Raw genomic sequence first — 15,814 nt, forward strand, 5'->3', positions numbered from 1 at the left:
CCATACACAGCCCGCCATGTCAGCTCTCTTCCCCCGCCACACGCCCGGCTTGAAACCCAAGCCCCAAAGGCCACACCCAACCCAAACTCACCCGGGATGGTGTCTTGGACATTTTCCCTCAACCCACACCCCGACCCAAGCCCATACCCCATGACCTTACATATTTAATTACATAACATTAAAGAGTTGAGGAGTAATATCACCCCCAATCTCCATTTTCGTTCCCAAACGCCATCGTCGAAAAACCAGAAACTATAATCAGAATCTATACAAAATGCAGTCCGCCGAGCAATTGGTTCTCGATCTCAGCAGTCCTGATCTTCGCGAAAACGCACTTCTTGAACTCTCTAAGGTACCACTATTTTACACACTCTCAATAATTCATCGTTTTCTTCAATCTATATCCATGATTCAGGCTCAGATTCCGTAATCTCACAACATAAAAACATAAAATCCTTATTGAATTTGTGAGTTTTCTCGATTTGATCAATTGCGGTTTCCGTTAGGGCAAAACGATTAACTTGATTAATTAAATTAAAAAAAAATATATACACAAAGATTAATTATTTTGCTATTTAAGATAAACTGTCTGTGTGTCTTCTTTAATTAATTTTAATGATTTTGTTCTTTTGTATGGGATTCTTTTGGGTTAACTGATGCATTTGAATATTAAAGAACGATTTAAGTTGATTAATATACACAAAGATTAGGTTTTATAAGGTTATAAAGGTTAATTTGTTATTTGTTTTATTTATTTTTACAAGGAATTTGTTTTAATGGATTAGGATCAAATACAAAGGATCCTAATTGTAAGAAGTGTATTAAGGATTTATAGTGACAAGTGTCCAATAACCTTAAAAAAAAAAAAAAAACCTTAAACATCCACCACCACCAAAAACCTAACCCCCTCCCCCCCATCACCCACCCTAATTTTTTTTTTTTTTTTTTTTTTTTTTTGCCGAGGGGGTCGGGGTGGGGGTTTAGGTTTTTGGGTGGGGGTGGGTGTTTAGTTTTTTTTAGAATTTTTTTTTAGGTTTTTGGGGTGTGTTGGGGGGGGGTTAGGTTTTTTTAGGTTTTTGTGGGGTGGGGTGGGGGGGGGGTTAGGTTTTTTTTAGGTTTTTGGGGGGTGGGGGGGGGTTTAGGTTTTTTGGGGGTTTTTTGGTGAGGTATAGTTTTTTTTTGTTTTTTTTGCCGGGGGGGGGGGGGTTAGGTTTTTTGGTGGGGGGGGGGGTTAGGTTTTTGGGTGGGGTGGGGGTGGGTGTTTAGGTTTTTGGTGGTGATGTAGTGGGTTTAGTTTTAGGTTATTGGACACTTGTCACTCTATAAATCCTTCTTACACTTCTTACAATTAGAAGCCTTTGTAGAATAACTTGACCCTTGTTTTAATAATTGTATTATTTTGTATGGGATTCTTTTTAGTTCAATTGCTGTACTTATTTGGTTGTATGTTTATTTTTTAGAAAAGAGAACTGTTTCAAGATTTGGCTCCACTACTGTGGAACTCTTTTGGTACCATTGCAGCTCTATTACAGGTACTTTACGTGTGCCGTAGATGTTTACGGATTTGTTGTGTGTCTGTCTCACAATACCTCTTGAATATGTGTCTTCGTATGCGGTCGGTAGCAGTGGCGGACCCAGGAATTTTTCCATGGGGTGCGGAATATTTTTTAAAATTTTAGGTCGTCTAGATATATAAATTAAAAATTCGGTTCGGGTCGGGTCGGGTCGTGTAAAACAGAAAAACATCAAACTAAAATCTTTGAGTGTTCAACCATATCAATATTCCTTAATTTTCAAGTTTTGAATTTCAACTTTTCAAACCCTATACTAGAATCATATAATCAATAAGGCTGGAGGGTGTGGTTGACTGGTTGGAGCCCCTTAGGGGCTTTATCAGGCCACATAGGATCCACGTCAGCCATGGAGCCCCCTTTAATTTGCAGGGTGTGGATGGAGCCCCCTATTAAAAAAAAAATTGATTGGTTGACATGTTGTGGGCCCCACCTGAAACCTTCAAGTTTGGCGTTACCATGGTGGCGATGAAGGTATGGTGCCCCCCTGTTAAAATGGAGGGTGTGGTGATGGAGCCCTTAGGGGCGCTATAGTGGGTGAGTTGGCGGGGGTGGCGCCCCCACATCCTCCAGCCTAAGAGATTAAGAGACAACAAACTCATCCTATAAAGACTAGAACAACCCCAAACTACCTCAAAACACATAAAAGTTTAAACTTTTTTTAACCCATCCTATTATATCACGAGTCTTGAACAAAATCACATAAACATTAAAATAACAAAAAAACAAAACATGTACCTGTTCGTGGCCGGAGTTAAGCTATTCTTCGCCGGAATGTTGCAGTCGCCGTCGGGGGTGGGGGTGTCGCAGGTCGCTGGCAGTGAGGTGAGGCAGAGGGAGGGCGGGAGTCGCACAAAGCTGGCAGTCGATTGAGTTTTTTTTTTTTTAAACTGGATTGATTTTGTTTAATTAAAGTTGTATTTGGGTTGGGCTTGAATTGATATTAACTTATTGGGCTTGATGGAATGAATTCAAGTTTTATTAAAGGGGTTAGTGGGCTAACTTGTTTACATAATTGGGTCGGGTTTCAATCCGTGTTCACAATTTTTTTTACATAAATTCCTAACATTTTTTTCTAAGGGGTGCGGACGAAAATTTCCAAGGGGTGCGGTCGGGATTTTTCGTGGAAAATACCACAAATTTTTTTTTTCAAGGGGTGCGGCCGCCACCCACCTCATAGGGTAGGTCCGCCCCTGGTCGGTAGTTGTGCCATGTTTTTTTTTATTTATTTTTTAACAAAGAAAACAGTTATGTTGTATTATGATTTAAGAGAATTGCGGTAAATAAGCAAATGGTTGAAAGGAAGAAGATTGTAATGTAAATTTGATCGAAATCTTGTTGAAGCGGACATGACTTTTAGCGATAGTTACCACTTCTAGTCTTCAGCCAATACAAAATTTGTTTTTGCAGTATCTTTCTAGGGAATGTTCTTATCTTACGGGAATATAAAACGCATCTCTGCCGTAGTTGTCAATCGCGATCGTAGGGATCGATATGGCGCGCTATGTAGCGTATAGGTATAGTGTCGCTATTAGGGTTGTAGCGATGGATAGCGAGAATAGCGACACCTTATTTATTATTTTTTTAAAAATAAATAGCAATTAAAAGTAGCTATAAAAATAGCTGGATTTCAGGTTTTTGTTGAATATACATGTAAAATAGCATATATACCAGGGTGTTTTGATATATTATACATATAAATTTTTTTCTAGTGTATCACTATTTATAAAATAGCCGTTTGCTATATATCGCTATTCGCTATGTAGCATATAGGTACCTTATCGCTATTTGTCGCTATTCGCCATGAACAACTATGATCTCTGCTTAACTTTATTTATTTTCACGTGTTTGTTTTAGTCGTTTATAGTTTCTTTTTGTCGTGTTCGCTGTTGGGACCTGTCGTTGACCTGTAGTCAACTAAAGTTCTATTGTCACTACCTTGACACGTGGTTTCATTTTTGTGTTTCGTATCTTTTTGTCACTTTATAATTTACATAATTCATTTTTGTCAAGATTTACAATATAACTGATGTTAAGTATTGCATACTTACAGGAAATCGTTTCAATATACCCCTTTCTGTCACCACCCAATCTGACGCCAGCTCAATCGAACAGAGTTTGCAATGCGCTTGCTCTTCTTCAGGTGCACCTTCTGAAATCACTTCCAAAACCTTATAAAAAACTAATGTTTTCTGCAATTTATAATCCGGTCTTCTTTTTTTGGCCTGATCATTGACTGATACAGTGAAGTTTTTTTTTTTTTTTTTTTTTGCAGTGTGTAGCTTCACATCCAGACACACGGATGCTGTTCTTGAATGGTAACTTTAAAGTTCTTTTCATTCGTGAAATGAATGTGACTATTCAATGTCTGAATCACTGAAATTTAGGATTAAAGTTAATACATTATACTGCTACCACCTAATTTAGTTAAATTTCTAGAATTGGATATAAATTATAGGGGTTGGTTCCGGTACAAACCGTAAGAACAGATCCTAGCACTTAAAAAAGTTAAATTAGCACATGCTAAAACAATACATACGTAAAAGCATAGTTATTAAAAGCGTTAAGCGCACTCAAGGCGCATAGGCCTCGCCTGGGGCCTAGGCGCAAGGCGCAAAAAAAGCATGGGTTTGAGAAAAAAAAAATACAACAAAAAAAACATAAAATATTTTTATATAATAGAAAATTAATACTGTTCTTCAAATAAAATAAACTAAAGCTATTATATAACATTTAATATCGTCTATTTAGTACCAAAAGTTATAAAATGCTAGTTTATTAGTGTAGAAAAGTAGTTTCGTTAGATAAAAGTAGAAATCCAGCTAGAATCTTGCCAGAATTTAGAGAATTTGGCCGAAATCTCTCAAGAATCTAGGAATCTCGCCGGAACCTGCGCATGAACCATCACTTGGAGAATTAAAGCGCAATTGCCTTGACTTAAGGCGCAATCGCCTTGCCTCGCTAGGAAATTGGGCCTAGGCACAAGAGGCGATGGCTTTTAACAACTACGCGTAAAAGTAGCACTTTTGAATTATATTATCTCATGAAAATTAATCAAGATAATTGATTTTAGCACATATGTGAAATGATATCAGCACTTTTCTTTATCAGCACATTGAAAACAAAAAGAAGATCCAAATAAATAATTAATTGCTTGTTAGCATAATTATAAGGAATTCAACATAATTGATATTATTTAGGTTATCATTTTTACCATTTCTCTATAATTGGTTGGATGCCACATGACACTTTTTAAATGGTTCTTACAGTTTGTATACGAAATGTGGTTTGTATTTGATCCTACTCCATAAATTATATTGTACTATTTCATTACCGTTAATCAAATAGCAAATCTTCCCTTTTTTCTTATCATTATCACCCAATAAAAAAGAACTTTTCCAGTTACAAGTTAAAATGAAAGAAATTAGTATCATATCAAAATTTGGTTTCTTTATTGCCTTTTCATCCACAAAGTATAGAAACGTAAAGAGCTCCTACCTTACTGTAATACCGTATTTTTTTTTGTTTTACAAAAATAGTTTATAAGATTTCTTACATTTTTATGAAGGATCCATCTATTTTTTCATGTACTTGTTTCAACTAAGTAATATACCGCACATAGTTATTAAAGTCGTTAGGCGCACTCAAGGCGCATAGATCTCGCTTGTGGCCTAGGCGCAAGGCGCAAAAAAAGCGCATGCCTGAGAAAAAGAAAGCGCACAATATTATTTTTATATAAAAGAAAATTAATACTATTCTTCAAATAAAATAAAACTAAAGCTATTATATAACATTTTATATTGTCTATTTAGAACCAAAAGTTATAAACGCTAGTTTATTAGTGTAGAAAAATAGTTTTTGTTAGATAAAAGTAGAAATCTCGTTGGAATCTTGCCATAATTTAAAGAATTTGGCTGGAAACTCATTTGAATCTAGGAATCTCGTTGGAATATGCGCATGAACCATCATCTGGAGAATTAAAGCGCAATTGCCTCAACTTAAGGCGCAATTGCCTCGCCTTGCTAGGAAATTGGGCCTAGGCGCAAGAGCCGATGGCTTTTAACAACTATGATACCACATATTAAAATAACAGAATGAGTACTCTTTTGTTTGCAGCCCATATTCCTTTATATCTATACCCTTTCCTCAACACAACAAGCAAATCAAGGCCATTTGAATATCTGAGGCTTACTAGTTTAGGTGTCATCGGTGCCCTAGTGAAGGTATTTTATACATATTTTTTTTTAATTTACTATCATTTCATGTCACCATGCGTTTTTTTTTTTTTTTTTTTTTTTTTTTTTTTTTTTTTTTTTCTGTTGTTGTAATATACAATAACATTCATGAAGTGTCATAACATGAAACTGTTCTTTTATTTACCAGGTTGATGACACAGAAGTTATCAGTTTTCTGCTTTCGACAGAAATAATCCCTCTGTGCCTACGCACTATGGAAATGGGCAGTGAATTGTCAAAAACAGTTGAGTTTTAGCTTTTACTTATTTTTTTTTATACTGAAATATTGGTCCGAGGCTGCAAACGAACCAAACTTTTGGTGAACAGATCGTGAACTGTTCAGCGGGAAGTTCGTTTGGGTTCGTTCTTTTATTAAACAAACGAACACGAACAAGAAATTTCGTTTGTTTAGTTAAATAAACGAACATGAACAGAGGCTGCGTTCGTTCATTTATGTTCGTGAACGTTCGGTAACGTGTTCGTTTGTGTTCGATAGTTCATTAGTGTTTTTAGTTTTTATATTTTATTTAAATACTTCAAAAATCCGACAAATAAAATATTTGGTAAGAGTCGGTGTATTATATATTCTGTTCATGAACGCTTGTTTGTTTCCATTTGTGCATGAACATTAGTTTGTGCTCATTTGTGTTCATCAACGTTCGTTTCCGTTCGTTGCCTAAAGTTAACAAACAACACAAATGAACACGAACAAGTTCATTTCCTTAACAAACGAACACGAACATAAAATCTCGTTCGGTAAGTGTTCATGAACAGTTCGTGAACACATATATTTCTTAACAAACGAACAAGGTCTTGTTCGTGTTCGTTCGATTCGTTTGCAGTCCTAGGTCCGGCACTTATTCGATCGATTTGACTCTCGTTCTACTCTTAGCAAAGTTTCGTTAATTGACCCAATAAAACACGGCCCTAATCGAATTATTCATAAATAAATGGATTAAATTGCGACGTTATCTTTTTTTTCTTTCTAGAAGTCTGATCAAGCGCGATTTTTTAGGTTGCCACATTCATAGTTCAAAAGATCTTGTTGGACGATGTTGGATTGGACTACATTTGCACAACCGCTGAACGTTTTTTCGCAGTGGGTAGGGTTTTGGGGAATATGGTTGCAGCGCTTGCTGAGCAGCCATCTTCACGACTTTTGAAACACATTATCCGATGTTATCTCCGTTTGTCTGATAATCCTAGGTTAGTTGACACGTTTACGATTACCGATGAAAAGAGATCTGATGTTACATACACTTGCATATTATATGATATTAACTTGTCAACGTCTGAATGTTACAGGGCGTGTGACGCTTTGAGGAGTTGTCTTCCAGATATGCTACGAGATGCTACTTTTAGCAGTTGCCTTCGTGTAAGCTTTTTCTATTAGTTACAGCTAGGGCTGCAAACGAACCGAACGAACACGAACAATACCTTGTTCGTGTTCGTGTTCGTTTGTTAAGAAATGTATGTGTTCGCGAACCGTTCACAAACACTTATCGAACGAGATTTTATGTTCGTGTTCGTTTGTTAAGGAAATGAACTTGTTCGTGTTCGTTTGTGTTTGTTTGTTAATTTTTGGCAACGAACAAAAACAAATAAGCACAAACTAATGTTCATGAACACAAATGAAAACAAACGAACACAAACAATCGTTCATGAGCAGAATATATAATACACCGACACTTATTAGATATTTAATTTATCGGAATTTTGAAGTATTTAAATACATATAAAAACTAAAAACACTAATGAACTATCGAACACGTTACCGAACGTTCACGAACATAAACGAACGAACACGACCTTTGTTCATGTTTGTTCATTTAACTAAACGAATGAAATTTCTTGTTCGTGTTCGTTTGTTTAATAAACGAACGAACACAAACGAACTTCCCGCCAAACGGTTCACGAACTGTTCGCCGAACGTTTGGTTCGTTTGCAGTCCTAGTTACAGCCTGTCTTTTTCAAATAAAACTATATAAGAGGCTATGTAGTTAATATCGCGATATATCAGTGATATATTGCAGGGGCGGAGCTACTGTATTAGAAGGGGTAGCACGGGCTACCTCTCAACCCTGTCTCCGTACCTTTCTCTTAGTGTAAAAAATAAAAAATTCCGGTTTTATACAAAGGATACCCCTGACCCCCCCCCCCCCCCCCCCTCCAAAAAAAAAAAAAAATTGGGATGCCCTGAATTTTTGGGCTAGCTCCGCCACTGATATATCGGTTTTCGTTCCCCTGGAGATATCGGTGCAAAATATCGGTATCGATATTATCGGCGATATTGACTGACATTTGACCGATATATCACCGATTTTCCTGATATCAGTACCTTTCTTCTTAGTTCTAGCATTCGTTTTTCTTCTTATTGTTGCTGTTAGTGTTTTAAGTCTTAATCAGTTCCTAGTTGCTACAATTGTTAGTGTTTTGCATGTTGCAAAAGGTTAATTTGTTAATGGTAGGAGATTATACATTTATACTGAATTGTTAGTGTTAAATTGCTATATATATATATAAATTCTGCATGATATTAAAAGTACCGATACCCCACCGTGATTACCGATATCTCAAATATTGGTCCTTGGCCGATATCCGATTTTTTACCGCATTAACTACTTAGATAAGAGGCTGCAAGTATTGAATACGCTTCGGGTGACTCTTAACCTGTTTGATCCGTTTCATTTTTACACAAAGAGTAAATTACGATTTTGGCCCCTGTGGTTATATCACTTTTACCCTTTTAGCCCAAAAAAGTAATCTTTTAACATCTGAGCCCTCAACGTCTTTTTTTTCTAACCCTTTTGGCCCCCAACGTCTTTTTTTTCTAACCATTTACTTTGGCCCCTAAAAGTAAATGGATGGGGTTAGTGTTAGGGGCCAAAAAGGTTAGAAAAAAAGACGTTGGGGGCTCAGATGTTAAAAGATTCTTTTTTGGGCTAAAAGGGTAAGAGTGATATAACCACAAGGGCCAAAATCATAATTTACTCTTACAACTTTTTAAACTTTACACATTTGTCGATGAATGGTACAAAACCGTCACCTCTAAGTGTTAGCAGTTGGTTTCGAATGTAATAATCTATTTGGTTTATATTTTAGGAGGACCCCACAACAAGAAGGTGGCTTCAACAGCTAGTTCATAATGTTCAAGGACCCCGGGTTGCTCTTCAGGGAGGTGGAGGGTTTGACCACATGCTGGTCAACTGAATAATGAGTCGCTACAAATAGTTTATGGTTTAACTAAAAGAAGTTGGGTAATCTATAACTGCTTTTATTTTGTGTTATTACTGTTAAAGAGTCGGTCTTACTTTCAAAACGTGTTGGTTGTGTGTGTTAACTTGTTTATATTCTGGCTAGCGTATTTCGGGTCTGTTAACCTAGTTAAGGATGGGTTCTGCAGTCAGTGTCATGTGTATATGAAACTAAATCGCTTGAATGTCGATGTTTTTATTATTCAAGTTTAGGGATTCGTCGTGTTTTTGAAACTGGAGGGAGACTATCTTTGATATGAGACCGCACACCTATATATATATATACACACATATTTTGAATGGCGTTAACTCGGTGGCGGTGGCGTTTCTCCCAAAGGGTCATGACAATTACAGTCTCCTGCTCTCCTTACCAAGTTCAAATCTTAGAACAATAGCGTTCTCCCTTTTTATTGGCGTTCACTTATTGGAATCGAACCTGGACCCAGTGGCGAAGCTTGACGTTTTCGACGGGGGGTCGAAAATGTATATACCAAAAAATTTCTATAGAACCGAGGGGTCGAAAACGTATATACCCAGAAATTTCTATACGAAAACTACATATATAACACTACTGAGCGAAAAGTTCGGGGGGTCGGGCGCCCCTCCCGGCCCCTTCAAAGCTGCGCCAATGCCTAGACCCCCTACGAGGAAAGCCTTACGACAAATTTTTAGATAAACCACTAGAAATAACCATCTTTGATTGCCAAAAAAAAAGAGTTATTTTTTTTTTAATTTACAAAATTATATAGCACCGATGATGCTTGCTTACAAGTCACAAATTGTAACGGGTCAAAACAAGTTCCGGTCAAAGGGGTGGGTTTTTTCCTTACGGGTCGGGTTGGTTCCACTCGTTTGCAGCCATGTGCATAACATAACAACGAAAAGTCAAAATTCGATCAAACAATAAAAAATTAACAAGAATATAGTTTAGAACAAAAAAGAAATAAATATACATAAATAATGTGCAATAAGGTTACAAACAATCTTTGAGCTGCTATTTTGACTTTAGTCAAACATAGAACACTATTTTGACTAATTAGTCAACCATCAGGTTGACATTTTCATGAGAAAGGCCATCACTATTCCAAGAACAGCCCCTGCTGCAACCTGCATCAAAAAAGTTTAACGGGATCAATTCTTTTTTTTTTTTTTTTTTTTTGTAAAAACTCTAATAAAACATTCTCAAGTCATCATACGTAATAAAGAATTTATACCGTACAAACCAAACTTCAACATTTTAGCGGTTAGTCGATAATCCCTTTAATGTTTTGTTGACTTGTTGAGAATGTCATTTTGACTTGTCCACAACAACTTTTCGACCTCTCAGGGGCGAGACTTTGTTTTTTAGTAGATTAGGATTTTCTATTCAGAAAGGGATGGCGGCGCAGTTTGTTGCTCGTCTACCTGCTATCCTTATGTAATTTGCCCTGATGATTGGAATGAAATAAAGATCATATTTCATTAAAAAAAACTACTTGTTGAGTGTCGACGTCAAGTGTAATTGACAAATTGTGTAAGAAAATAATTAAATAATAATATAAGCTAAACAAGTATTGCAATATGAAAAATAGTTAAGTGACTAAACCGGTACAATGTTAAAAGTTCAGACGTTCGGTTTTAGCCAACGTTAACCCATGTTATAAACTTCTTCAACATAAATTTTCCAACCTGATATGGGATTCTTATTATTTGCTGCAATGTATTGCATTATGAAAAATAGTTGCATTGAATGGTTGAAAAATGATAAGAAATAGGATGAGCGTTACATAAATGGTTAGTAAAAAGTACATTGCATAAGTCGGTAAAAAGTGAATGGTACATTGCATACTCTTGCAATTTCCCCTTCATAAGACCATGTGTAATGGAGCTTGAAGTTCAAGCCCCTCCCTTAGGGATTATACGAGCAAGGGGGTTATGGGGTTTGAAGTTCAAAAGTGGTGTAGTGGTATAATGCCCCATAACGCCCTTGCAATGATTACCCAATTATTTTTTTTTTGTTTTATAAAAATAAAACAAATAATACGCCTGGGCTTTTTTTGATCGAATCACGCCTAGGCGGGCGGTGTGCAGTGGCGAAGCTTGACCCGAATGACGCGGGGGGGGGGGGGGGGTCGAAAACGTATATACCCAAAAATTTCTATACGAAAACTACATATATAACACTACTCTTTTTTTTTAGAATGGCGAGTACGTCAAGCTCTCCCTTGATCAATAGAAACAAACAATAACAATAAATAACTAGATGGCGATCAAATCTGGAATGGAGTGTGACCAAGTGAGTCTCGTAGAGGCCTAACATTGGACAGTGGATGTTCTGGAGGCAGCTCACAAACAATTTGATTCAATAACTGCATAAATAAACAAAATAATATAATGATTCTTATGTGATACAGAAAAAGCGTGCAAAGGTTAAGGCATCGCTCGTTGCACACTAGCTCGAAGATTTGCATGGAGGGTAGTTTCTTTATACAGACTTCCTATTTGTAAGATAGATAATAATGAAACAATATTATTTAATCCTAACCATATCGCTTCTTATATAAACCATTAAAAGATACTTTGGTTTAAAAAGCGCGAAGCGCACAAAAGCGACACGGCTTAAAATCAAACCGCAAATCGCAAATCGCAAAAGTGGAGGGCTTTTCGTACGCGAGGTGCATGGGCGGCCCTGGGGGTGGGCGGGGAGGACCACCGGCCAGGGCACGATATTTCGGAGGACACGTTATTTAAAAAAAACCGATATCTATATGTAAAAAAAATATTTTTAATAGGGTATACCCATACAAACACCAACATAGGCCCACTTACAAAACTATTCTTATGGTTTAGATTAGTTGTTAGCTCATTGGCATTAGCTTTAGACCTTTAGTGAGCCCAATACCCAATTTCGTTAAGGCCTAAGGGCACATTTTTGGAGCTCGAACAGGGTACACGAATTCTTAAGGCCTGCCCTAGCGAGGTGCAAGGTGCTTATATATATATTTTTTATATATCTTATAGGTTTTTAGCATCCCTTACCCAAAATGTAGTTATAAATAAGGTTTATATATGATTTAATGTATAAATCACTTAAATGTACAACCGTTTTAGCTACATGTATAGCACTTTAAAGCACAGAAACACCTTCTGTACAAGAAGCGCGCGCCTCAGTTGAATTTTTTCCAAAAAAAGCTCGCTTTATGTACGCTTTTTGTACGACACTCGCCTTATGTCACACAAGGCACAGTTTTTTGCGCCTAGGGTTCCTTTGCGCTCAAGCCCGCTTTTTTAAACCAATGAAAGAAGTCAGATGTTGAAAGATGTAGAGGGATCTATATCTCCGCTTGCCGACCAGCATGAAGTCTAACACCAGTTGCATCATACATTACCTGTTAAATAACAAAGTAATCAAATCAATTAATTATTAACGTAAAAAATCATGTTTTCAGTTACTGTACAAATGAATGTTAGCCCTAGCTAATTTTTATTTTGCTACAATCTAATACAAGTATCCAAATCTCATGGATTAATTTCCTCTTCCATTCTTTATAGGGCTGCAAACGAACCGAACAAACACTAACAAGGCCTTGTTCGTGTTCGTTTGTTAAGAAATATATGTGTTCACGAACTGTTCATGAACGCTTACGAACGGGATTTTATGTTTGTTAAGGAAATGAACTTGTTCGTTTCCGTTTGTGTTTGTTTGTTAATTTTAGGCAATGAACGAAAACGGACGTTGATTAACACAAATGAGCACAAACTGATGTTCATGAACACAAATAGAAACAAACGAACACAAACAAGTGTTCATGAACATAATATATAATACGTTGACACTTATTAAATATTTTATTTATCGGAATTTTTAAGCATTTAAATAAAATATAAAACTAAAAACACTAATGAATTAATGAATTATCGAACACAAACGAACACGTTACCGAACGTTCACGAACATAAATGAACGAACACGGCCTCTGTTCATGTTCGTTCATTAGTTAAACGAACGGAATTTTTTGTTCGTGTTCGTTTGTTTAATAAGCGAACGGACACAAATGAACTTCCCGCCGAACGGTTCACGAACTGTTCGCCAAACGTTTGGTTCGTTTGCAGCCCTAAATTTCTTTACTTGTCAGTGACAAAACACGTTGTGTTTCTAGCTGAACATACTGAGTGAGCATCACACTAAATTGGGTAAGACAAATAAATATGATCCTACAGAATTTCCCGTAAAACAGAAATTAATCTCAATCAGAATCAAGATATGTGTTCATCTAAAGCATTTGTCAAAATCTATAATGAACAAACAGAAATATGAAGAACGGAATCCGAGTGTTGTAACTTGTAACTAGTTACAACACATGCCAAAACCACTGCAATGGCAAACGACGATGAACGAATGCCCTCTTGTAATCCAATGCAAGCAGCAAGAGATGTAACTGTTGCCGAATGTGACGATGGCATGCCACCTGAGGTAAGCATCCTTCTCGTATCCCATTTTCGTTCTTTAAACCTGCATACACAAAGCAACAACCAAATTTTCAAAACAAACACCATAACTATAACCAAACACAATGTCACAATCAACATAAAAAAAGGAAAAGTCATAGTAGTACAGAAATTCCCAGGGTAACTAAACCACAAACCATGATCATAATGTTACAATTCGGGTGTCGCCAACTCATAATAGTATTCACAGTCAAGCATTTTCACAAACACTTTGATGGTTACAATAAAAAACCAACCAAAATTCTTTCCTATGTTATATGCATTAATCACATTGTTTTTTACCAATGGATCCCAACAAAAGCACACATTTTTCTAATTGAAGGCAATTCATTAACGCCCAATTCACCACCAATACTTCAACAAAATAACAAATTTCACACACACACACATACACAGACAAATATATTTATATATATGGCAATTATAGAGGAAAAACCCCTTTGAGTTCAAAAAACTCGAGAAACTCAATGGATGGACCACATGTTGCCACGTATTACAATTTTTTTTATAATTCTTTTGTCAGTGGAGAGAAAGTTAATATGTTACACATCTTTCGATGTTTACATAGATGTAACATCACATGTTACACTTTTTTTTTGTTTTCAACAACAAATCTGTGTAACATTTTCGAACTTAAAATTAACGAGTTTACAATGTGTAGTGCATGTAAAAAACAAGTTACATGTTTTTATAGAAAAAAATAGTGTAACAGACAAGCCCTGTTACATTGTTACATGTGACTATGTGAGTGTGTCATACAAAAAAGCGAAAAGCAAAAAGTTGTTACACGTACTTTTATGAGTGCGCAAGTGCGTAACATATTTCTTTACTTTACGTAAGATGGAATCTCAACCATATTCTAGATAGATGGTGAAGATTGAGTTTATTGAGTTTTTTGAACTCGGGTTTTCTTATTATATATACACACACAGAGAGAGGCAGAGAGCATACTACTACCAATGGGTGAAGACTTTGAGAAACTGAGCGATGAACAAAGAGAGGAAAGCAGAAAGAAGAGGGAGATTGGAGGGCAAAACAGGCGCTGTAATCACCTCTTCCATTACGATAACAGAATCAAAAGCTCCTAAAATTGGATGTGGATCGTAATGTATAGATCTTCCTAAACACTCATACAATAATTAAGGATACCAATTGTCTGGTGCTAATGGAATTCCAATAAGATCTGCATACATTTACTACGTAAGTGGATGTCAGAAGTTACCTGCAACCAGTAAAAGTAAACAATTTCCTCATTTTTCTTCCCCAACGGTTGACTTCGCCGACGGACGGACGAATGGACCCATGAGTATTCTTTACAGTAATCGATTTCTTATATATGGGCCGCATGAGTATTCTTTACGGTAATCGATTTCTTATTTTGTGGGCTAGCTTTTATATATTTCACATTCATATGGGCTGCAATTAGCCTTAGTCGGCCCAACCGGCTGAGCTATAAGTAGAGCAAGCAAAACAGTTTTTTTTTTTTTTTACAAAACCAAAACGGTTTGGAACCGATTTTTATTTTGACCGGTTCCAAGTCAAACTGGTTCAGTTCCTCTCCGGTTTGGTCGGTTTTGGACCGGAGCTGGTTCGGGTCGATTTGGCCGGTTTGGGTCCTCGAACCAGTTTTTTTTGTTAACCTCTCTAGCTATAAGGTCATCCGTTATACTCTTCCTATCTCTCAGACTGCCGACTCAGCGTTACATATGTTCCTCTATAATTTCAACTCCAAAACTATATTTTTATATAATTTTAAACAATTAAACTAATAAAAGTAGAGGGATATATAGAGAAGGGTTCGGGTGGGGGGGGGGGGGGGGGTTGGGGAAGAGCAAGGCTACCAAAAGGTGTGGGAGATTGGAAGGGGGCACGATGTTATCTCACCATCCCAAGAAGCCACCTGGCTCCTAATCCCTTGATCTCGATAGTATACTGGATGGACTAATCAAGGGGAGCGGTCTCGTTCCAAACCATTTTGTAGTGTAGTCCGATGGTTTGGTTTCCGGTTCATGTGTTTGAAGCGATTCTATATTCAGGCTCAATTCTTCCTCAGGCTTCAATAACTGACTGATTGAAAGATCGCATTGTCTCATGAGCATTTAAGCCACATGCTCATGATATATATTAAGCCCGACACATATTGTCACAACCACCATTATGTGTTACATGCGTAAGACGTAAGACGATGCGGCTCAAACCAAATGTTGAACCGCTTTGTTATGAACTCGGTGGACCTAAGCCAACATACCCAATCAAGCAGCCCAAC

At 36.8% G+C, this 15,814-nt stretch overlaps 2 protein-coding genes across 7 annotated transcripts; one reads left to right on the top strand and one right to left on the bottom strand.

Annotated features, from left to right (window-relative positions):
* Nucleotides 1–176: 176 nt before the first annotated feature.
* LOC110942110 (CCR4-NOT transcription complex subunit 9) lies at nt 177–9,287 on the top strand. 2 transcript variants are annotated; one of them, XM_022183830.2, is made up of 9 exons: nt 178–352; nt 1,461–1,532; nt 3,625–3,714; nt 3,847–3,889; nt 5,688–5,794; nt 5,955–6,050; nt 6,822–7,012; nt 7,112–7,181; nt 8,909–9,287. In XM_022183830.2, exons 1-9 carry the CDS (start codon nt 275–277, stop codon nt 9,014–9,016), a joined length of 855 nt encoding a protein of 284 aa, XP_022039522.1. In that variant the 5' UTR covers nt 178–274; the 3' UTR covers nt 9,017–9,287. The 2 variants fall into 2 exon arrangements, with proteins under 2 accessions (XP_035846297.1, XP_022039522.1); XM_035990404.1 differs by lacking the exon at nt 1,461–1,532 and having other exon boundaries at nt 177–352.
* A 2,858-nt stretch (nt 9,288–12,145) lies between these two features.
* Nucleotides 12,146–14,893, bottom strand: LOC110942109 (uncharacterized membrane protein YuiD). Of its 5 annotated transcripts, none has more exons than XR_004893606.1 (2): nt 14,506–14,753; nt 12,146–12,428 (listed from the first exon to the last, which is right to left on the bottom strand). XR_004893606.1 is itself a non-coding variant. In XM_035990405.1 (2 exons), exons 1-2 carry the CDS (start codon nt 14,800–14,802, stop codon nt 13,333–13,335), a joined length of 252 nt encoding a protein of 83 aa, XP_035846298.1. In that variant the 5' UTR covers nt 14,803–14,893; the 3' UTR covers nt 13,250–13,332. The 5 variants fall into 5 exon arrangements, 2 of the variants coding, with proteins under 2 accessions (XP_035846298.1, XP_022039519.1); XR_004893605.1 differs by having other exon boundaries at nt 14,500–14,753; XR_004893607.1 differs by lacking the exon at nt 12,146–12,428 and adding an exon at nt 13,250–13,552 and having other exon boundaries at nt 14,500–14,753.
* Between the last annotated feature and the right edge of the window lie 921 nt (nt 14,894–15,814).

The sequence above is a fragment of the Helianthus annuus genome, chromosome 5 (assembly GCF_002127325.2).
Source record: "Helianthus annuus cultivar XRQ/B chromosome 5, HanXRQr2.0-SUNRISE, whole genome shotgun sequence".
NCBI lineage: Eukaryota > Viridiplantae > Streptophyta > Magnoliopsida > Asterales > Asteraceae > Helianthus > Helianthus annuus.

Coding starts and splice junctions, on each gene's coding strand:
- LOC110942109 (XM_022183827.2), bottom strand. CDS start 14,609: ATGGAAGAGGTGATTACAGCGCCTGTTTTGCCCTCCAATCTCCCTCTT. Junction 13,553..14,505: donor CTCAAAGTCTTCACCCATTG/GTAGTAGTATGC, acceptor TTGTGTATGCAG/GTTTAAAGAACGAAAATGGG.
- LOC110942110 (XM_022183830.2), top strand. CDS start 275: ATGCAGTCCGCCGAGCAATTGGTTCTCGATCTCAGCAGTCCTGATCTT. Junction 353..1,460: donor CACTTCTTGAACTCTCTAAG/GTACCACTATTT, acceptor TTTATTTTTTAG/AAAAGAGAACTGTTTCAAGA. Junction 3,890..5,687: donor ACGGATGCTGTTCTTGAATG/GTAACTTTAAAG, acceptor TTTTGTTTGCAG/CCCATATTCCTTTATATCTA.